General features: G+C 39.7%; 2 protein-coding genes and 1 long non-coding RNA gene across 4 annotated transcripts; 2 read left to right on the top strand and 1 right to left on the bottom strand.

Moving 5' to 3' along the window:
• Positions 1–1,822: 1,822 nt before the first annotated feature.
• Positions 1,823–7,679, top strand: LOC134213095 (glutathione S-transferase 1-like). Of its 2 annotated transcripts, none has more exons than XM_062691697.1 (3): positions 1,823–1,827; positions 6,854–7,043; positions 7,111–7,679. In XM_062691697.1, the coding sequence occupies exons 2-3, from the start codon at positions 6,897–6,899 to the stop codon at positions 7,627–7,629; spliced, it is 666 nt and encodes a 221-aa protein (XP_062547681.1). In that variant the 5' UTR covers positions 1,823–1,827; positions 6,854–6,896; the 3' UTR covers positions 7,630–7,679. The 2 variants fall into 2 exon arrangements, with proteins under 2 accessions (XP_062547681.1, XP_062547680.1); XM_062691696.1 differs by lacking the exon at positions 1,823–1,827 and adding an exon at positions 6,372–6,759.
• Positions 7,628–10,807, bottom strand: LOC134213096 (glutathione S-transferase 1-like). The gene is made up of 3 exons (XM_062691699.1): positions 10,621–10,807; positions 10,352–10,552; positions 7,628–8,032 (listed from the first exon to the last, which is right to left on the bottom strand). The coding sequence occupies exons 1-3, from the start codon at positions 10,762–10,764 to the stop codon at positions 7,712–7,714; spliced, it is 666 nt and encodes a 221-aa protein (XP_062547683.1). The 5' UTR covers positions 10,765–10,807; the 3' UTR covers positions 7,628–7,711.
• Positions 8,892–9,424, top strand: LOC134213097 (uncharacterized). The gene is made up of 3 exons (XR_009979400.1): positions 8,892–8,966; positions 9,025–9,160; positions 9,226–9,424. It is a non-coding gene; the product is annotated as an uncharacterized LOC134213097 (long non-coding RNA).
• Positions 10,808–23,452: the final 12,645 nt, after the last annotated feature.

Below are 23,452 nucleotides of genomic sequence, written 5' to 3'. Positions count from 1 at the left end.
AATTCCAATGTTTTTTTTTGTTATTATAGTTATTCCAAGGGAAGGTCTTCCAGGAATGCCTCAGAAGGTTCCTTTAGTAATTGTTCAGTTCTTCAAGTAGTTCCTCCAGAAAAGCTCCCGCAATTTTATCTTTTTTGTCGTTCATCAAAATGATTTGTTTTGGAAATTCTTCTTGGATCCCTCCGGGAGTTCCCCAGCAATATTTGTGTTCTTTTAAGAATCTTTAGCAGTTCTCCCAGCAGGCTCCATGGGCATAGTTGTCAGTTGTCACACAAAATACATACTCGTGCAATGGCGAGCACAGAAAAGCTTTAAATTAATAACTGATAAAATGCTAATAGAATACTAATTTCAGCAGCTAGCCAAGTTCCAGTTGAAATGTAGAGCCATTGAACAAGATGTTGACTACTTTTAGCAACGCCCGGTGAGAACTCAAAATGTTTACGAAGTTGCTATACCTAAAACCACCATTGGGAAGATGGGGCGCTATCCTAAAATAGCACTCGGGAGGGAGCGCTATAATTAGAATAGCGATGAGGACTCCCGTGGAGGTGCTCTGAGGACTATAGATAGTGGAATATATAGATGAGCGAAGGTAAATCTTCTTCTGACGTTAAGGGCTGTGACGTCATATGCGCGTGTGCACGGGCAAAAAAAAACGACTCAGCCTTTGCTCATCTTTAGATTCAAATCTATAGTTAGAACATATTGCCCTGCTGCACACATAATGGGGCACAGTGGGCGGTATCTATTAAAATAACGCGTTTTTAATACGGCAAAAAGTTTGTCTCTAGTTTAAACAAATAAATATATTTTTTTACCTCAACGTAATTTTTTTCAATCATACTGTTCTTTTGTGACGTTGGAGAAATTTGTTCAGGATAATTGTGTGACCGTTCGGTTATAATTGTTCACTTTTGTTTTGTAATTATGTTGTTATTTCGAAACCTTCACGTTTCTTGTGCAATAACAGTTCTAGAATCTACAATGTAGATGCTACCACATAAGCGTTAGGGATTGTGCCACTGTAAAGGAACAAGTACGACCAATGAATCACCCACTTTGAGCGTGCTTACAGCGATACACTATGAGTTAACTTTCTGAAATCAGTTTGGCGAAAAGCATCTAAGGTTCGATTTCTCAAAAGTAAGCACCTTCATCAAAAAATATTTGGTGACGTGGTTGCGTACATCTTCCTACATAACTGGTACCAAATAGTTTTTCGTGAAATGTTCTTACTTTTGAGTAATCCCGCGTTAGATGCTTTTCTTCATATAAATTTCTGGTGGTTAACTCATGCTGGCTTAACACTCATGCGAGTATTCAGGACCTCTTTCTCTTACTTTGTAATAGTTTTGTTTCAAGAAATTTCAATTTTAAGCCACAGTGCAATTTTGCCCATCCTCATTCAAGTAAATAAAAAATACATACGATTCAAACGTTGCCACCGAGCAATGTAGAGCGCATTTTCTCTACCTATGCACTATAAAAGAGCCGCCGTTCGTCACATCGAGGTCAGAAAGTTCCCGTCGATAGGCAAATATCGACCAGCAGCAGCTGCAGCCGAAAACCCAAGCCTGGGTAGGATGGATTCGCATCGGGCGATCATCTCATCGTTTGCCGTTGATCATCTGGCTGATCGCAGCTCGCAGCAGGCCGTGCTCTCGGCATCGTACCGCATACCCGCCCACCACCAACGGTCAGCAAAAGTCGGTTGGGACTTGTAGTTGTCACTACAACCGAAATTTTAAGAGTAATTAAATAATTTTGCAACATGTGGTGTGACTGAGAGGGGCGAGTGGTATCATACGCACAACTGGAACCGACGTAAGTTAAAGTGAAATTGTGTAAATGCGATCGGAAAATTAGTGTTTGTTATTGATTCGCAGCGCAATGCGGTCGGTTCTTTGGAGTTGCTGAGTCAACTCAATTTCGTGTATAAATGTCGTGAGATAGTTTGAATCGGAATAGTTTTGAGGAATGAATAAAGTGATTGTGGCTCGATTGTTAAATTGAAAAGTGTGGAGAACAGATTCCGCAATAACGGTTTTCGGACCACGACGTGGCCGACTAGCAAGCTGGGCAAATTAAAATGAATCTTGGCAATTCCTTTCGAGGAATTGGCGCAAAAGCCAAGTTTTTAAGCGGGATTTGTTCGTCTTCACTATTTTGATAATTTTATGATGACTCCACCGGAATAAACCGTTACATTTGGCGCCCAACGTGGGGCATAATAGGCTAAATAAGGTCATCTGGTGGAGTGTTGTGTAATTTTGAATAATGTTATTTTAGGAAATTTTTAGTTTTCACAAAGTGGTGAAACATGGTTTTTGTGTAAAATAAAGTCTTCTGCGAAAGATCAGAAGCATTCTCAGGTCATTAAAAGTCTTCGATGTAAGTTTCGGAGCATTCAGTACAAAAAAAATCTTCTGTGAAAGACCAGAAGTACTCAAGTCTTCGACAGTTAGTTTGGAGCATTTTTGTAGTTTAAAAAGTCTTCTGCGAAGGAACAGATGCATAAAAGTCTTCGGCATTTGCTTGGAGCACCATTTCGTAGCATTAATTTTTTTGATTAGGTTTAGTATTACTGAATAATATAAAATTTCCTAAAGCAAATTTTCTCTTTTTTACCCCGGGAAAAAATGAATGTAATAGTTTTGTTTCAAGAAATTTCAATTTTAAGCCACAGTGCAATTTTGCCCATCCTCATTCAAGTAAATAAAAAATACATACGATTCAAACGTTGCCACCGAGCAATGTAGAGCGCATTTTCTCTACCTATGCACTATAAAAGAGCCGCCGTTCGTCACATCGAGGTCAGAAAGTTCCCGTCGATAGGCGTCGTAAGTTAAAGTGAAATTGTGTAAATGCGATCGGAAAATTAGTGTTTGTTATTGATTCGCAGCGCAATGCGGTCGGTTCTTTGGAGTTGCTGAGTCAACTCAATTTCGTGTATAAATGTCGTGAGATAGTTTGAATCGGAATAGTTTTGAGGAATGAATAAAGTGATTGTGGCTCGATTGTTAAATTGAAAAGTGTGGAGAACAGATTCCGCAATAACGGTTTTCGGACCACGACGTGGCCGACTAGCAAGCTGGGCAAATTAAAATGAATCTTGGCAATTCCTTTCGAGGAATTGGCGCAAAAGCCAAGTTTTTAGCGGGATTTGTTCGTCTTCACTATTTTGATAATTTTATGATGACTCCACCGGAATAAACCGTTACAAATTCTGAGTTATTTTTTCTATCCTGTTCGTCACTCTTGCGACAGCACTACACTGTTCTGCGTTCTGACACATTCTTCCACCGGGGACATGTGAACAGAATGTGCCCAGCCGTTTCTATCATATCTGGACATCGTGGACAGGCGGGATAAGCAGCATGTCTGATGCTATGCAGGTACCACCGCTCTTCAAGAGTTCTCCTAATCCAGGCCGATACACTTGGGACTAGGCGGTTGATCCACTTGCCTTTAGTCGAGTTGTCCTACTCCCTCTGCCATTTGACTACTGTTGCAGCCTTGATACTCCTTCGGTCATTATCGGTCCTCTGAAGGCGTAACACTTCTTGTCTTCTTTGCCCACCAGTTTGATAGACATCATACCGGTGAGAACGCATGTCGCTTGGCGAGATACGGTGCGGTATGCGCTGATGACTCTCAGGCACATTAACCTATGAGTACAGCTTTTGGGCCGGGTGTTGCAGTTTGCGCTCAAACCGACGCCCAGACTGGACCTCCGTACCGCAGTATTGAAACTGCCTCGCTTGCCAACAGCCTATAGAGCTGTTCGCCATCATCCTCGATAGTCCCGCTATTGTCGTCGACACGCGCTTTCAGGTGTAGTCGACATGACTTTTGAAGCTCAGCAACCATTGCAACCATTCCTTCGACGGACTCTCCGTACATGGTCATCGTTACGTCATCGGCGAAGTCCACAGTAGTGGACCCACGATTGATATCTGAAGGGCATTTGCCGTTATGGGGACGCTAGCCAAGTCTTCCTTTGTTTCGTAGATAAGTACTCGATTCTGGAAATAGTTACCCAGAATGTTGTACAGCCCAACCGGTATTCTCAGCCGACATTCCTTGAGGTGTATCCATTGGCGTAACTATCCAATGCTTAGGGGGGCTATAACCTCTTCATCTATTTTCTTTATTTTGAACTTCTTTTCAAAAATCCACTATGGATTTCGACAGGAATGTTGCAGGGAGTCCGAAGAAAATGCTCCAGGCATTCCAACTCCTCCCGGGATGTCTACGGGAATGTTCCAGTGATTCCAACGGGAATGTTCCAGAGATTCCAATGAAAATCTTCTAGAGATTCCAAATAGAATCCTCCAGGAAATCCGACGTGAATATTTCCGGGATGTAGAAGCAAATCGTCGAAGGATTCCATCTGTCGAGAGATCCCGAAGCAAATCGTCGAAAGACTCCAAATTGATCCTCCAGGGATTCCGTAAAGAATCCTGCAACGATTCTGGAGGGAATCCTCCAGGGATGTTGAAGTAACTCGTTGCGGGATTCTGAAACAAATCTTTGAGGGATTCCGAAGCAAATTATCGAAGACTTTCGAAGAAAATTGTCGGATGATTCCAAAGTAATTCGTCGAATGATTCAGAAGTAAATCGTCGAGAGAGTCCGAACTAAATCTTCGAGGAATTCGGATGCAAATCGTCGAATGATTCTGTCGAGGGATTGAGCACCCAAGTTAGACTCACATGGTATGTCAGTGGTTAGCATCCAAGTAAGACTCATATGGTGCGTCAGAAAGCGTGTCAGGGTGTGAGGGTATGTTAGAGAAAGCACCCAAGTAAGCCTCATACCTCATCAAGTACTGCCTATCCCCCAGAAGTTATGCTGGGAGGTGCTGGGAGGCAGTTCCTGGGGGAACCAGGGTATTAGTAAAGAGGGTAACTCAAGTAACCTTCCGTTGCTTGGGTGGGTTTAGTGAGTCTAATTTCAGGTGTCTGTTTGCAGATTTGCCTTCATCCCTCTATAAAAAAAGAGATTTCGAAGCAAATCGTCAGAAAGATTCCGATCGTCAAGGGATTCCGAAGCAAATCATTGAGGGATTCCGAGGCAAAACGTTGAGAGACTCCGAATTAAATATTCAAGGGATTCTGAAGCATATCGTCGAAGTGTTCTGAATCAAAACTTCAACAAATTCCAAGCAAATCTCCGAACGATTCCGAATCTTCAAATGATTTCGAAATAAATCTTCGAATGACTCCGGAGGAATTCCGAAGCAAATTAACAAGAGATTCTGAAGCAAATTCTCCACAGATTCGCAAGGGTATCCTTCAAAGAAAGGAATCCAATGTAAATTCTTCTGGATTCCAAATGGAATACTTCGATGATTCTGAAAGGAATTCTTTAGAGATTCCAATGAGAATTCTTCTCGGATTCTGATGGAAATTCCTCTCGGATTCTGATGAGAATCCTTCTCGAATGCTGATGGGAATTGTGGAGATTATCATGCTGCTAGGCAAGTGGAAGTCTGCTGGATAACTGTCACTCCAGTCCGTGATGGTTGACCACATGTCTTTGACTGCTGACAAAATACCATGATTGCTTTGATTGATATTTTGTCAGCTCCCCGTTCTTGTTCATATCAAGCTGACTTTGAAGCTTTTAAATCAATTAGATATTGCCTTTTCATAATTAACACCAAGTGCAATTTCACTGCTACACAGGAAACTTTCTCAGATAAGAGAAATAAGTTCATTTGTCTTCCACTCAATTCATTATGATAGGATGAAGATGGGATAACTCATTTGTCTTCAATATTTTTCAGTAATGCATACGCTAGCAGAAGAATGAATTCTGCCGAGGTATAGGATGCAACTTTCAAAATAATTTTCAAAATTTCAAAATGAAATTTATTTACAAATAATTTATAGCATGAGGCTAGAATTTTGATTATCTACTTTATACATAAATTAATTTGATTGTTAATGACAATGAAGTTTTTTCTTGAAATGATTCCGGAGATGGTACTACTTTTAATCTTCATTAAATTTCTAATCCCGCCTAATGAATAATTTTCAAAAAAATCTCTGTTTATCATTTTTAAAATTGTTTTCAATTCCATTGCCTATACCTTGCTGTGTTAAATTTCAGTGATTCTACTTTTCCTCTGATGACAGCGTTCATCCACTTCTCCTCGCGTATTCACAATACATTAAAAACTGATACCACTGCTAACTAACTTCATTACGATTCAGCGATCCTAGTGTATATTATTTGGTCTTGGTCTGCGCTGCATCATAGAACATAACTTTGTTCAGTAATATAGATAAGCCGCCAAACCTGTTCTAAGCTTTGCTAGGGGGCGTGTGTATTTTTTCGCCGATAAAAAGTGGTTAGATTTGCTGCATAGTGACATATTTACAAATAAGTAAATATAGCATCACCTTCATTCATTTATTTAGTTTACATCTAAATAGATAACACTGAATCAACAATTTGACGCCACAATACACGGTTCGAGACTGCATCTCTCCATCCTCGAATGCGCCCCACGCTCGCCAAGTCGTTACCAAGCATCACCTTAATACCTCGTTTGAATATTTTTTCGAAGGCAACTTCTTTCAGAATCAAACGCTGCCTTATTTTCGTAGCTTCCGCCCACTGTGTCAGTACAATGTAGAGGAATAAGTAGAAGCTAGAACTGGAACTCTGATTTTAGTGAACTTATCGCGTAGACTCTACACATAATACTCTCTAATTATTTTGATTAACACATATCTGCAAGTGAAGGTATAGTCACACATAATACTGCTACCTTATCTCTGCACAAATAAAACTTTGCATTTGTTATCTATGATTTATTCCAATTCAATGTCATTACCAGTAAGTTTAGTTCACTGTTAGCAGTTGAAGAGCACAGAAGCAAAATGTCTTCCAAAATAATCCTTCACACAACCCGACGTACACCAGGAGGCCGAGCGATCCAGATTACGTCCAAAATTCTGGGACTAGATTTGGAACTTAAATATGTCGATCTCTTCAAGAAGGAACAGCTGAGCGAGGAGTTTCTGAATGTAAGTTGTGTCCAATATCATCCAATACATAGCATTGAAACTCATTCTAAAATCTTATCTTTTCAAGTTGAATCCTTTTCATACGATCCCAACCATTGTGGACGATGGTGTTCCGGTGTACGAGAGTCATGCAATTCTGGTCTATCTAGTGTCCAAGTACGCAAAAGATGACGCTCTTTATCCGAAGGACCTAATCTCTCAAGCTCGCATCCAAGCATGGTTTCACTTCGATTCGGGTGTTTTGTTTCCACGTTTGCGTGGAGCTATGAGCACAGTGTACCATCTTGGTATGAAGGAGATCCCACGCGATCGGCTTGAGGCGATCGAACAGGCATATGAGTTGTTCGAAGAAGCATTAAGGGGCGACTATCTTGTTGGAGATTCATTGACTCTAGCCGACATAAGTGTTACGACTTGTTTGATGTCATTAAATGGAGCTCTGCCGTTGTGCGAATCGAAATATCCTAAAGCAAACGCTTATCTGGAGCGAATGGAATCGGTGATACCGTACTATAAGGAATTGGTTGCTGATCCGGTGGAGGAGACCAAGGCTTTTCTCAAGCAGAAAAAGGAGGAAATTAATTAGCAATATGTAATACGATTGCAACGAATAAATGCATTTATTTATGAATCATATTGCTTTTCAGTTCTTCTTAAAATGGGTTACATTAGGCTTCATGAGAATTTGTCTCCATCAGGTTGCGAACAATATTTGGAAACTCTACAGCTCCACGTCCATTGGCCGTCTCATAATAGGGGAGGGTCTGTATTTTTGCCAACCAATCGTAGATCTTTGGGTACTTGTCACGATCCATCGGAATGAGACCCATCGCCGTCGAAATCGTTGCCACACAACCGAGGTCCCCAATGGTTAGGGAATTGCTCGCTAAATAGTCATCCACTAAACTATCCTCCAGTAGTTGATAGGCCGCATCCATGAGAGCAATTTTTTCCAAGGGGATGTCGCTTCCACCCATGAGAATAGGTTCCTATTTGTGGGCAATGTATAAGGTTAGAAATTTGGACATTAAACGCTATGCAAATTTTTAATTCGAACTTTACATTCAACTCTTGCATGCAAACTTTGATACAAGTTTCATTACAAAGTATTTCAAAAACCATACCAATCCTCCACGGACAGAAAACTGTTGACATTGAACCAAAAAATTCGATTGTTGTTTTTAAATCACCATATTTAATTGAAAATATGACAAAATTTATTGTTTCAACAAGATTTGTTAAAATAACATCAATGACAAAGTATTATTATTTCAACAATACTCATGGAGATTGAGCTTTTTTTAAAAGCTCAAATAAAAATGATAATACATTTCAAAATAACCTCAGTAGGTTTTTGAAGACGTAATTGAATACAGATAATAATTATTCTGTTTTGCGCTCATCTGAAATGTATACAGTTATTACCATACGATTTTCATGGGCTTTTCAGGATTTTTGAGAATATATTGCGTAGATTATGGTGGCGCATTAAAGTCACACGACCGTTAAAAAATCATGTAAAACACAATTCTGTGTATTAATTATGGTTCTGACGATATGAAACACTAGTAGCTTGATAAATGCAACACGTCTGCGAGTCTTTAGCGATTGCTGTACAATAACTTCCATGAAGTTACGCGTCAAATGATTCTTATTTGATGATAAATGCAATGAAACACCGTTTTAACGTTCAGCGTCACAAACGGACCATTCAGGTTCTAATAAACTAATCCTTTTGCTTTGACATTTTGATGTCCAACTTCAATTTTATTTACATTTTTACGATATTATCTTTCAACGGTTTTTGTTTAAAAGAAATTTGGACCATTTGCAATTGATCCACTAGGTAAACAAAGTTGCTCAGTGAATCAAAATGTGAAGGGCATAATAATTTTTCTATCATCCTATTATATGAATTTCGAGGTATATTTTGTGTTATATTTTTATTTGTAACCATTCCTATTAATGGCGATTATTTTAGGTATTGAAAAACCGAAAAAACAGTGTCCCATCAGACAAATCGATAGGGACTTAACAGACGAGAAAATGCAGAACTCGCGTAGAAGTATGAACGCTGGAATTGAGCAGGCGTGACCGATGCTGATTGATTTAACAAGGTAAGTCACTGAAAATATTTCAACAAATGCAGGAAAGAACAACATATCCAACTATTTTGTTTCAGATCCTTAAAACTTGGTTCTCTTGCTTCCCGTGGCTTCGCTTGAAGATAAAAATATTACTCTGGAGGAGTTTACCTAGATGATTTCCGGAAAAGTGATAGCTAGTTTTCGGTCAACACTTCCGGATACCATCTGCGCATGATATTTATGAAGTAGTATTTCTAAAAAAAACAATGAGATAGAAAATCAATAAAAAAAATGTATTTTGAAAACTAATGAATATTGCTTTTTATTTCAATAATAGATGACAATAAAATCTACATGAAACTCTTATTAAAATAATAATAAATATCTTGTTGAATCAATAATACTTTTATTATCGATTTGAACTTTCAAAAAAGCTCATCTAATTTAAGCTTTTGAGACTCCTGTCAAAACAACAATATTGGATTGTTGAAACAACAATCATTCTTATTACCGCCAAAACAATGTGAAGTTCTTTTTGAATCTATGTAAGAAATTGTTGTTTTTAAAATATTTTTTTCTGCGTGTCCCACACAGATAGAAAAAGTTTTTGAAATTTACACGAAAGTAATTTACATGCAGGGAATGCCAAAAAAAGTGTAAATTTAAATGATATTATCGCCTAAATGTATGCAATTTATATTGCTTTATTCCACTTTTTTACAAAAAAGTGTCATAAAGCTTTGGAAATTGCATACATTCAGGGCGAACTTGTTGGAAAAGATCCATGTACGTTCAGAATTCAGTAATTTTCATGTCTTTATTTTTTACGCGCTGATTCGTTTTCATTATTTCCTTTCTGTGCAGCGGTACTCTTGTGCACTTGAATATGTTCAATGAGATTTTTTTCTAAATTACTTTATTTAAGTGATTTGTAAAAGAAACTTTAATTTTATCACTTAGGTTTAATGAGAAAAGCACATAAGAAAGATAAAAAGAGAATTCCGGGGTGACATATACAGGAATTGTCCTATTAAATTTTGTTTATATTACCATGCATTACCGCACTCCCTTATTTTAATTTTCGATCTAGATTTTTTTTTCTAAGGTTGGACTATTGGGGACAACCAGTGTTTTGGCAATTGCTTCGAACCGCAATGACCTATCTGACCAATTTTCTATAAAAAAAAATAAAGGGTAAAACGGTGTCATAACTATACTTACAACTACGAACCGGAAACGAGCGAACAGTACTCCACAGTTGAAACACAATGCGGCATTGACTTTGGCCTGCTTGGCAAAATCTTTCGGATAAAGGCTATCGTCCTTGCCGTATTTGGACACCAGATAAATCATGATGGCATGGCTGTCTCGTACGATTGTTCCATCGTCGTCCAGCACCGGTATCGTATGCTGGGGATTCATCTGGTAGCGATCACATGATTCAAATTATCATACTCATTCCGTGTCAATGTTTCAAATATTTCACGTACCTGGAGAAACCGCGGCTTCAAATGATCCCCCTGGAACAGATTTAAAACCTTGCGTTCCAAATCGATTCCCAAAGCGGCAGCACAGAGATCCACCGCTCGTGAGGGTGGACTCAGATGATGGGTGTAGACGATGGGTATGGGCATGGATTACCAGCAAAGTTTAGGGCAAGTCTCGGATTTAATCCAACTACAATGTCAACCAATCAAACGGAGGTTCTCTTGGGAACTGATTGATACTGCAGAAACGGAATCCTTTTTATAATGTTTGTTTAGGACTGGCAAGAATTTCTTTTCAAAGGCAAAACACCAAGGCAATCAATAGTACATTATTTTTGCTTTGCAAATGAACATACATACCTACATGATGACTGTTTTATATTGTTTTCCAATCAAAGTTAGAATCAATGATCAAACATTCTAGATAGTACTGTGGATAATAGGGTCATTTGCATTACGTAGTGTATGGATAGTGTACCCGCATGGAAGGATGTCTAAAAGCGAACAGGAATCTACCTCGAAAAGACGCAAACCACCTTAGTCAAGATTCATTTATACTCGGGCCCGTATAATGGTACATTCGGCTATTTACAATTGTGTGTGTATCTACCGGTGCACTCGTCGATCAAATGCCACGCGCCATGTTTTTTCATTTTTATCATTCGCTTCGCACGCGGACCGTACATCTCGAACATTTTTGGAAGTTTTACATTTTGTTTTTTGTTTGACAAATACGTATTTCGACCTCAACAGTAAGGCCGTCTTCAGTGTCTCGTACTTGACTCGAATTGAACTAATTTTCTCATATCTCATTTTGCAGCTGATCTTCGTTGTGATGAACCAGGGCAAGGGAAGCAAAACCCTTGGGACGATACTTAAGATACACATTTGGACGCTACGCCAGCACATTACAGTGTAATTCCTTTCGTAAAACCCCGGACAACACCCATCGCAACGGTTTGGCGGAAGCGACTATGTAGTGAAGAGCACGATGCCGACTTTGAAACGTCGATTCCGTTGGGATGAGACAACCTCCAACGTTACCCCATCCCATCGTGATGACGCTGACTACGCATGCCACTCCGTCCCATGGGGGACACCCGAACAACTGAACGACACTCCGAGTCATCACCGAGGTCATCACACGTAGAAACCGATTTTCCGACGATAAGGATCTGGTTGATATTCCGTGGATTTATGCACATGTCCAGTTTCTTTCCTATCCGATTACCCACTATGCACCGTAGTTATAACTAGTTTTCCCCAATTTATATTTAACCATAATTATCAATATACAAAAATAAAGAGATGTTTTATATCTTCCTAAAAATGCGGTGTTTCATGGATTTTTATGTAAATATCAACAGAGAAAAGAAAAAGAAGAAGCAATTTGGTACCCACATCTAGGAGAAATCTAGAAGACCCGTGGTATTCGAGTCTAGAAGATATCGAGGTAAAATCTAAGAGACCACACCTGTCAAATCTTTATCGGTTCAATCGGTCTACTCGTCTAAAATTTGAGGTAGACACCGGTTTAAACGGTTGTTGCATTTGAGGCGGATTTGAGGTCTGACAGGTTCTAGACATCGAAGAAAAATATCTAGGAGACTCATCTTTTTGTCTCAGAGATATCACGGTAGAAGTCTAGAACATATTTCCGAGCGGGTATTTATTAATTTAGAATTAAATTAGAAAAAGAAAAAAGTTTTTTAATGCTCTAATGCCCGCTCGGAAAGATGTTCTGAACTTACCGTGATACACTGAGAAACAAATGTTCTCTCTTCCATGCATAGTAATCCAACGAGGATAATACGCAAATCTCGTATTATCCTCGATTTCGGTATGCTTCAAGCCATATTATCCTCATATTTAATCTCGGATTTTCACTTAATACCCCGATTTTGGCGTATTAAGATAATCCGAGGTTTTCTGTATGTAGGCAGCCAAATCTTAACTTGCTCTCACTAACACATGTGTATGTGGAGCAAATGTCAGTTTTGCTTTTGTTTTCAATTTGAGTTTTACGAGTTTTGTTTCGTCGCGCTCTCAACTAATCGTAATTTTTAAAAAGTTTTTTGTGATTTATTGCCGGAATTTTCACAACTATCCGCCGACGTTGTTGATTTTCTGGACTAAGGAGATAATTTCCCGTTCGGATTATCCATTAGTTCCAAGTGTCGAGGCGGAACGGCTTTAACTGGAGTGTGGATTCGATGGATCAATTTCGCCGCGGTTATCGTCATCGAGTCCGGGTGCCTCAACATTGTCCGTCCACGGAGGCAAAGAGGTGACCCTCAAGATCCAGACCAATTGCGACCTTTTCGGCCTGTAAGAAGGGGTTTACCACTCTGTTGGAGTTGGTCCACTATCATATATGGAAAACGGGGGCCAGTGGAAGAAAATGAACGGACAAAATATCGAGCACAAACAACGGCTGAAAGGTGCGGGTCCACGTATCTAAGAGCAAAACGGGCGACTATACTTTCGGTGCGAACAGAGGACAAAGTGACCGGCGTCATCACTCGGTCTTAAATTCAACACCCTGTGCAACCTGATCGAGTACTACAAGCAGAACCCGATGGTGGAGACGTGCGGTACCGTGGTGTACTTGTGGCAACCGTTCAACGCGATGCGCATCACGCTCGGATCGTGCAATTGCAGCGTGAAATGGCACCCACTGCTACGACAAGAGCAATTTATTGGAGGAGTTCATATCTGCACAGCGGCAGGAATGGCGACATAGCTCGTGGCGGTAGGATCAGCCGCGCAAAAACCAGGGCAAGAATTGCTACAAGAACATTTTAACCTTTGACCACACCCTGGTAAAGCGGAACGACGTGGAAAACAGCACAACCACAGCCGAGTACATTATTGATGGGATTATTTAATGTTACTTTGGGGGAAAAGAACCCGAGTGATCCGGGATGTGTTTATGAAACAGTTTTCAAATCAGAAAAATAAAAATCTTGAAGAATGTGTTTATAAAATAGAAATGGATTATAATCACACATCCGAACTAAACTTTTACCGGGAATTACTGATTTTCAAAGAGCAAGATATATTGAAAATTCCTCCACCAATTCAAGGGAATCTTTTCGGGAGTTATACGAGTTCTGGGAAAACCGTTTGGGAATTCTAAAAAATCCGGATTCTGTTGAATCCGTGCGTATAAATTGCCGGAACCCGTGAAGGAATTCTGGGTAACTCAAGTGAGAATTCCTGTTGAAATTCTTAAGTTATTTATGGAAAATTACTGTGGGAATTTTGGAAAATTCTTTCAAGAGATCTGTATAATTCTAGAGCACTTTTTCTGGAATTCCATCGGGGAGAAATTTCACATCATAGGAAATTAATTCAAGAATTCTAGGGAGCTCTGAAAAATTATTTGATAATTTTGTAGAAGTCATTTGGGATTTCTTTGAAGCAACTGACAAAAAAGTGCGCGAATTATGAAAAATTCTAGTAAGCCCGTAAGAAAGTTTTAGACTTCTGGGGTGTCCATAGAAATATTCCGGACTCATGAGCAAATTTTGGGAGAATTTCTTAAAAAATATTGTAAAAAATCTTCAGGAGTTCCTCCAAAAAGTCCACCAAGAGTTCTATTATAATTTAAATATTATATTTATTCCTAGGATTTTCTCTTGGCGATCCTTATGGAATTCCTCCAGCAATTTCCGAGGAGTTCCTCCAAGAATTTCACCAAGAGATGGTGCATTCCTTCTGGAATTTTATCTGGCATTCCTCCGGGAACTCCTCCAATAGTTTCTCCAGACATTATTACTGGCGTTCTACCAGGAATTCCACTAAGAGTTCCCATAGAAGTTCCACCATGGTTTTCTTAAGAGTTTCCTCCTGGCGTTCTTCCAAATGTTACTTTTAAAATTCCGTCAGGAGTTCCAACTGGCATTTCTTCTGACGTTCCTCAAGTAATTCCTCCTTGCGTTCTTCCAGGAGTTTCTCCAGAAAGTCCTTCAGAAGTTCCACCAGGAATTCCTCCTGGCGTTCCTCCAGAACTTTCTTCTAAAAATCTTCAGGAGTTATTAACCGCAGGAGTTCCTCCGAGAATTCCACCAAGAGTTCGATTGGGAATTATTCTTGATATTCTTTTTGAAATTCCTCCACGACTGCCTTCAAAAATCACTCGAGGAGTTCCCTCGGAAGTTCCCCCAGGAATTCCTCCAGAAGTTCCTCCGGAAATTCCTCCAGGAGTTCCTCCGGAAGTTCCTCCAGGAATTCCTCCGGAAGTTCCTCCAGGAGTTATTCCGGAAGTTCCTCCAGGAATTCCTCCGGAAGTTCCTCCAGGAATTCCTCCGGAAGTTCCTCCAGGAATTCCTCCGGAAGTTCCTCCAGGAATTCCTCCGGAAGTTCCTCCAGGAATTCCTCCGGAAGTTCCTCCAGGAATTCCTCCGGAAGTTCCTCCAGGAATTCCTCTGAAAGCTCCTCCAGAAATTCCTCCGAAAGTTCCTCCAAGAATTCAACCGAGAGTTCCTCCCGGAATTCCTCCAGAAGCTCCTCCAGTAATTCCTCCGAAAGTTCCTCCCAGAATTCAACCGAGAGTTCCTCCCGGAATTCCTCCAGAAGTTCTTCCAGGAATTTTCCCGGAGGCTCCTCCAGGAATTCCTCCGGAAGCTCCTCCCGGAATTCCTCCGGAAGTTCCTCCCGGAATTTCTCTGGAAGCTCCTCCAGGAATTCCTCCTGAAGTTCCTCCAGGAATTCCTCCGGAAGTTCCTCCAGGAATTCCTCCGGAAGTTCCTCCAGGAATTCCTCCGGAAGTTCCTCCAGGAATTCCTCCGGAAGTTCATCCAGGAATTCCTCCGGAAGTTCCTCCAGGAATTCCTCCGGAAGTTCCTCCAGGAATTCCTCCGGAAGTTCCTCCAGGAATTCCTCCGAAAGTTCCTCCAGGAATTCCTCCGGAAGTTCCTCCAGGAATTCCTCCGGAAGTTCCTCCCGGAATTCCTCCAGAAGTTCCTCCCGGAATTCCTCCCGGAATTCCTCCCGGAATTCCTCCGGAAGTTCCTCCCGGAATTCCTCCGGAAGTTCCTCCCGGAATTCCTCCGGAAGTTCCTCCCGGAATTCCTCCGGAAGTTCCTCCAGGAATTCCTCCGGAAGTTCCTCCAGGAATTCCTCCGGAAGTTCCTCCAGGAATTCCTCCGGAAGTTCCTCCAGGAATTCCTCCGGAAGTTCCTCCAGGAATTCCTCCGGAAGTTCCTCCAGGAATTCCTCCGGAAGTTCCTCCAGGAATTCCTCCGGAAGTTCCTCCAGGAATTCCTCCGGAAGTTCCTCCAGGAATTCCTCCGGAAGTTCCTCCAGGAATTCCTCCGGAAGTTCCTCCAGGAATTCCTCCGGAAGTTCCTCCAGGAATTCCTCCGGAAGTTCCTCCAGGAATTCCTCCGGAAGTTCCTCCAGGAATTCCTCCGGAAGTTCCTCCAGGAATTCCTCCGGAAGTTCCTCCAGGAATTCCTCCGGAAGTTCCTCCAGGAATTCCTCCGGAAGTTCCTCCAGGAATTCCTCCGGAAGTTCCTCCAGGAATTCCTCCGGAAGTTCCTCCAGGAATTCCTCCGGAAGTTCCTCCAGGAATTCCTCCTGAAGTTCCTCCAGGAATTCCTCCTGAAGTTCCTCCAGGAATTCCTCCTGAAGTTCCTCCAGGAATTCCTCCTGAAGTTCCTCCAGGAATTTCTCCGGAAGTTCCTCCAGGAATTTCTCCGGAAGTTCCTCCAGGAATTCCTCCGGAAGTTCCTTCAGGGATTCCTCCGGGAGTTCCTCCAGGGATTCCTCCGGAAGTTCCTCCAGGAATTCCTCCGGAAATTTCTCCAGGAATTCTTCCGGAAGTTCCTCCTAGAATTCCTCCGGAAGTTTCTCCAAGAATTCCTCCGGAAGTTCCTCCAAGAATTCCTCCGGGAGTTCCGCCAAGAATTCCTCCGGAAGTTAATCCAAGAATTCCTCCGGAATTTCCCCCAGGAATTCCTCCAGCTGCTGAAGGATTAGCTTGTGGGGCTGTTATTGTGCCTGCATGAATTCTTGGTGGTGTTCTTGTAGGAATTTCTGGTGGAGTCCGTGGAGGAAGTCCTTGTGCAGTTCTTGAAGGAGTTGATGGTGAAGTTAATGAAAGAATTCTTAATGGAATGAGTGAAGAATTTCTTGATTGAATACTGAAAGAATTCCTTGTGGAGTTCTTGGAAGAATAGCTGTTTCAGCGGCTGGAGGAAATTCTAGTGGAGCTCATGGAAAAATTTCTGGTGGTGCTGCTGGAGTTCCGACAGGAATTATTATTGGTGGTGTTCCTGGAGGATTTCCTGATGGAATTTCTGAGAGATTATCAGGTGGAGTTCCTGGAGATGCTTCCTGTGCTACTGGAGAAATTCCTGACGAAGTTCCTGTTGGGAAAACGAATTCCTGGCGGGGAAGGAGTTTATGGAGGAATTCCTGCTGATGCTTCTAGAGAAATTTCTGATTAGGCTGTTCCTGCAGGAGTTGCTTATGGTGATCCTGGAGGAAGTTCTTGTGGCGTTCTTGGAAGAGTTGTTAATGGAGGAACCCTTAATTTATTTGTCGGAGAAATTTCCGGTGGAGTTACTGGTAGATTTCGTAGCAAAGTTGCAAGAGAAGTTCCTGCTGTGTTTAAGCTGCTGGATAAAGTCCTGGTAGAGTTCCAGAGGAAATTGCTGGTGCAGCTGCTGGAAGAACTGCTTGTTGAGTTGCCGGAGAAATTCCTGGTGTTCCTTGAAAAAATTAGTATGAATCATATGAGGGAATTCCTGGTTAAGTTCCTTGATGAATTACTGGTGGAGTTCCTGTGGAAATTTCTGTTGAAGCTGTCGCAGGAATTGCTGATGAAATTCCTGAAGAAATTGCTGGTGGAACTGCTTCCTGGTGGGAATGCTGGATTAAACCTTGTAAAGATCCTTGTTCAATCGTGTGCGGAGTTTTTGGAGGCATTTTTGTTGAAGTTCCTGGAGAAATTGTTGAAGGAATTCCTGGTGGAGATTCAGGGGCGATTTCCTTGTGATGTTTCTGGATGAGTTTTTAATGGAGGTCCTTAAAGTTTCTGGAGGAATTCCTGGTGAAGTTGCTGGAGGATTTCCTATTATAGTTCTTGGAGGAATTGCCGGTGAAGTTTCTGGAGGAATTGCTTTTGAAGATCCGGGAGGTATTCCTTGTGGAGGTCTCATAAAGTTCCGGGAGGAATTCGTGGTATTTTATAAAAGAAAAATCACTGGTGGAGCTGCTAGAGAAATTCTTGGACGAATTATATATATAATTATTTCTGGAATTCTTGGAAGAATGCTGTTTCGACTGTTAGAATTTGCGCTGGAATTACAGAATCATCGGTGGAATTGCTGAATTAAATACCGGTGGAATTACCTAAAGAAATTTCAAGGGAAATTACTGAAGGATGTTGTTTTGATAAACTTGCGGAATTCATGCCAAAACTAATGGTAACTGCCATAACATGAAGTTTTCCGGAAAAAGAAATCGATTTTACACCATGATTTAGGAGTTCTGATAAATTTTGAAGCGAAATATGAATAAAAACAAACAACAGAAGTCATCACGCATTTTTTATGATTCCATCATTCTCATACGCACACCACCTCAAAAGCCTTCATAGTAAAATATGGCTGCGTGCTTAATACGAACTTGGTGCTTACCGTTCGAAGTATTAACTTTAATACCGGACTAATGAAAACCCGTATTAAATCGAGTATTATCCTCGTTGGTGCTTACCGCCATAAGAGCATCATTATCGGTCGCAAGCATTTTAACCCGCGCAGCGCTTTTATTTTAGTTTCGTCACTCGTTTCCGTATCGGTCACTATTTTCGGCTTTCAATTTGGTTGCTGTATTCCGTACCGGTGACGTTTGACAGTTGACAGTTTATCAAATAGCATCAGCGCTCTCATCGCGCTACCAAATTTGGTCACCTGTCAGTCGCGCTACTGTTATAGCAGCGCGTTTAGTAGCAACCGGTAAAGTGTCAAGTAATAATACTGCGCTGCCAAACGACTAATACTCACCACCGGTAATCTTGCTCTAACAATAATAATCAAATAGCTATAAAATTCAATGATGCAATTTTCAATAATAATTCCATTTTTGCCTATAGATTCGAAACATCCAACTTCATATTCGGCTGTACGCCGTCAATTTCCTTATAATATATGTCTAATATATGTCTGTAGAACTGGACACAATTTTGGTGATTTTTATAATTACCCTCGTAGATCTAATCCTGGCGTTCAATAGATGTTATCGAGGCTAATTAACGGTGAAAAAATATACAAATGATTCTAACAGTTCCGTGCAGAATTCCACGAATACTTTTACAATCATGATATTAACTGTATAATCATGTACAATATCTTCACCTGAACATGAACTATAAACAAAGAATGACTTACAAACCTAAAAGGTGCCTCACATTAAAATTGAATCACGGAGATTACGCTGTAGAAAATTGCGGTTTTCAGTGGCTCATGCGCCTGTATTGCTCTTTGCTCCGGTCGAAACCAGCTCGATCTTCAATAGTTCTCAGTAGCCATCGGGCAAGTGAGTACAGAGTACTGCGCGTCATTCCGATCGTCCAAAGCGCGATCCTCCACAGTTTGGATATGCCACCGAGTATTTATACTGTGATTTTTTTTCTCTCATCGATGGACAGCATAGGTAAATGATTAATGCTTGGAGGATTTTGTGATCGTGTGCTGCGCGTCGTTTCGATAATTTAGAACGTGATACTCAACGTTTTGCATTTGCCACCGGGCATGCATGATGAGGCTTGCTCTTGCTTGGTTCATCGATACTTCGAACGCTCTGGTTTAGGTGTACTTTGTGCGATCGAGAAGTAAATCAATTGATACGCGGTTGATCGTGTTCCTGCTCGGTGTGCAGGTCGTTAGTTTGTTCTGCTTTGTGCGGCCGAATCATAATTAAAATTGTGTTAAATAAAAATTACATTCTGGCATAGCTTATCAAAATGACCCAGACCTAACGATGCCTACCGACTAACAGATAATCCTTCCTGTGGATTTTGTGGAGACACAGAGTAAACACACACTTCGAATAGCAAAAATCACCTACTAATATTCCTTACCTCTTCCTAACTGACTACAAGGACGTGACCGTGATCTTTTGAATATTTGAGCATATTTGAGTCACTGAAACTTGCACACTGAGAATGCTTGATAAATCCCAGTCTATCATTCAATTGATTATTTGTGCAATTTTACTGATTCTGGTCAATCACAGAGTAGCAACCATAGATATGTGTAGTCAGTCAAAGCTAAGCTATTATTTGAACTGTATTTTTATCGCAGCCAGTTTTTCGAAAAAATAAAATAAAAATCGTGTTACCCGAAAATTAACGTCCGAACGAAGTTTTAGGTTACTAGACCATCTTTGGACAATAACAAACACATCAACAACATAGTAGAGGCATTCCACGGGGGCATGTCAGTCGATCCTGAGCGACCATTTCGAAAATATTTGAAACTCTGCACAGTTTTTCAATTTCATCTAAATCGTCATTTTTCGATATCAAATCTTCATATTGAGTCACGACTAACTTTTCAAAAGGGTGTATGTGAAAATGGTTCAAAAATATTTAAAAGCTGCACAGCAAAAACGGAATGTTCGATTGTTATGATTTTTCAGCAAAGTTAGACAACTAAATGGTGATTCTTAAGAAAATGTGCACAGTAAAAAAAAATTTTTTTGCCTTTAAAAATATCATTTTTGTCACAAAAACTCAAATATCTCAAAACCCTATCTTTTTCGAACGTAATTTTTTAGGAAAACGGTCCATTATATTAGCTATCTACCATAAAAATTTGGTGATGGTAAACTAATAAACAAAAAGTTATGACATTTCAAACATCTCACAATTTTCACATTTAGTAAAAAAATTTTTCTGTGTAAGTTATTTCGAGAATTGCAGTTTGATGCAGATTTTATTGTTAAGGGACGTGATTTAAACAAGTTGTTTTCATGATATTTTGATTTAATTATTCATAGCATCTATAAGAAACTTAGACACGATCCAGTGTTGTGATCAAAAGTATTGATAGTGTCATAATTTTCATTGCACGTGACTGGCGAAAAATTCTTTTAATAGTGTTGAAACCTGTTGATAATAACGTTGATAGAAACATATCAGAAATGTTATTTTTAAGACAAAAGCTGCAAAATCAAAGATTTATATACACGTGTACGTCTATAGTTTACCTGCAAAAAATATACCTCTTAGAGAATAGACTTTATGATCGGGAGGAAACGGGTATTTTCAACAACAACAAATGCATGATAGGTACATACCATGACAATGCTCACGAAAAAGCAAAAAAATTACTACTACTAAGGTTGTTAAAGATCTTATAGTAATTTTTTCTTCAGTCAAGCAAATGACACCAAACTAGTCAGTAAAAACTTAAAAGTGATTTTGTTTATTGAAATATTACGAACAACATGAGTAGCCGCTTTCTCAACTGTTGTAGGCCGTTTGATGGAAAAAAATGTTCAAAAGAGTTACGAAATCTCACCGAAAGCACCATAGATAAACTGAAAGCGACTGGTTATGCTCCAATGTCCACATTGAATACAAATTTACGCATTTGCACGTCCTGCCGTCTAAACGTTGACAAAAGAGCAATCTGTATATCATCGGTTGAGCAGAGCGCAGGAAGTTCGAAAACGACAGCAACTGAGGAATTGCCAGATGTATCGACAACAACTGAGGAATTACCAGAAGTATTAAGTGCTGAGAGCCTTGCCACCGTACCATCAGCGAAATCTGTTTCAACAAATCAATCGGAAGATGAGTGTATCCAAAAGGTCAACATCGAACGCTTTAACGAGGGCATAGCTGGGATAAAAGTGACTCCGATTAAATGGAGTAAGATGGACTACGTTTATTACCCGGAGAAAAATACCGTGAAATAAACGAAGCTGTACGAAGAAACCTCTTCAAATTAGGACCTGATGATGTGGAAAATACAGACTACGATGAGGTAATTATAAATATGAAGGAAAGGTTCTCGAATGCAGCCACGACAAGGAAAGAAAAATTATTGATTTTGTCGATGCTGCCAAGTTCGTGGTCTATTCAGGATGCCATTGATGAGTTCAAAACCAATAGAAATACAGTAAAAGAGGCAAAACAATTGAAGAATAACTGTCTTTCAACCAAAAATACTAGGTCTAGTACTGCATTAACAGATGAGACAAAAGAAATAGTAGTTCAATATTTTGAAGATGATGAAGTAAGTCGAGCTATGCCTGGTCAAAAGATTATGTATCAGTAAAAAGATGGAAAGCGTCAAGCAATCCAAAAACGATTAATGATGACGACTTTGAAAGAAGCGTACACACGCTTCAAGGAAATTCACGATAATATTAAAATAGGTTTTTCCTCATTTGCAAGCCTTCGGCCAAGGCAATGTAAGCTTCTTTCCAATTCAGGAACACATAATGTGTGTGTGTGCACAACCCATGAGAATATTAATCTTATTTTACATAGTTTGAAAAGAATCAATTTAACAAAGGATATTTAAATGTTAACTGGTAGTCTTTTGTGTGAAAATACAACATCAAATTGCTATCTACGATCTTGTTCGGATTGTCCAGATTCTTCATCATTGGAAAATACTTTATTCGCTGAGTTTGAAGAAAAATATATTGATCAGTTATCATTTGAGCAATGGGTGACCACGGATAGGTGTGACATAGAAACTATTGTAAAACCTGTAGATGAGTTTGTGTCATATTTTTGCTTGAAATTAGAAAGTTTAATCCTCACGATTTCATTAAAACAGAACAATCCAGCTTTTAAAAAATACGAAAATACATTACAAAATGGTGAATTTTTAGTCATTTGTGATTTTCTGAAAATTACAGCTTTGTATTGCAAGATGAAGTGCAGTCCCATCACTGGAACGTACAACAAGCTACAATTCATCCATTCGTTATTTATTTTAATGGAAGTACGCAAATTGAACACTTAAGTTTTATTATAATTTCCGAAGATTTAAGACACGATTCAGTATCCGTAAACTTGTTCATTGAAAATGATTAACTTTTACGCGTTGATAAGCATAAAGAAGTCAAAAGATATATTTCATGTCTGATGGAGCAGCGTCGCAGTACAAAAATCGTAAGAATTTTCGAGCCTATGTCAATTTAAATCAATGTACGGAATTGATGCAGAATGGCATTTTTTGCTACATCACATGGCAAAGGTCCTTGTGATGCTATTGGAGGAACAATAAAGCGCATGGCCACAAGAGCAAGTTTAGCCAAAGAACGTGAGCATCCAATTAAAAGTGCGAAAGAACTTTTGATTGGGCAAATCGTAGAAAAGAAAAGATTTAACCAAATTATCATTTTGTTTTACTACTACTGAAGAGTACGAAATAAAGGCTTCAGAGCTCAGCGAGCAATTTAATAACGCGAAAACGATCCAAGGAACCCAAAAATTTCACTGTTTCATTCCATTGTCGGAAAATAAAATTAAAGCAAAACTATACTCAAACTGTGCTGATAATAATTCAAAAGTGTTCGATATTTTAAAAAATTTGAATAAAAATAAATAAAAAATAAGTATTAATAAACTGTTTTCATGATATCATAACCCATACCAAAATTCAAACCCAAAACTCTTAGAGTTTCTATAACAACATTGTGTAACTGCCACATTTAATTTAATACTTAGGATAATATTAATTCATTTTTATTTATTTATACATATAATATACATAATATCGATGAATACATAAATATGGAATATCATACAAACAACTTGTTTAACTCACGCAAGGCCCTTAACAATAAAATCAGCATCAAA

The sequence above is a fragment of the Armigeres subalbatus genome, chromosome 2 (assembly GCF_024139115.2).
Source record: "Armigeres subalbatus isolate Guangzhou_Male chromosome 2, GZ_Asu_2, whole genome shotgun sequence".
Lineage (NCBI taxonomy): Eukaryota > Metazoa > Arthropoda > Insecta > Diptera > Culicidae > Armigeres > Armigeres subalbatus.
Note: the sequence above shows the minus strand (reverse complement) of the source record. Positions and strands in the feature narration are given on the sequence as shown.

Coding starts and splice junctions, on each gene's coding strand:
- LOC134213095 (XM_062691697.1), top strand. CDS start 6,897: ATGTCTTCCAAAATAATCCTTCACACAACCCGACGTACACCAGGAGGC. Junction 7,044..7,110: donor TGAGCGAGGAGTTTCTGAAT/GTAAGTTGTGTC, acceptor TATCTTTTCAAG/TTGAATCCTTTTCATACGAT.
- LOC134213096 (XM_062691699.1), bottom strand. CDS start 10,764: ATGCCCATACCCATCGTCTACACCCATCATCTGAGTCCACCCTCACGA. Junction 10,553..10,620: donor TGAAGCCGCGGTTTCTCCAG/GTACGTGAAATA, acceptor GATCGCTACCAG/ATGAATCCCCAGCATACGAT. Junction 8,033..10,351: donor CTCGTTTCCGGTTCGTAGTT/GTAAGTATAGTT, acceptor GCCCACAAATAG/GAACCTATTCTCATGGGTGG.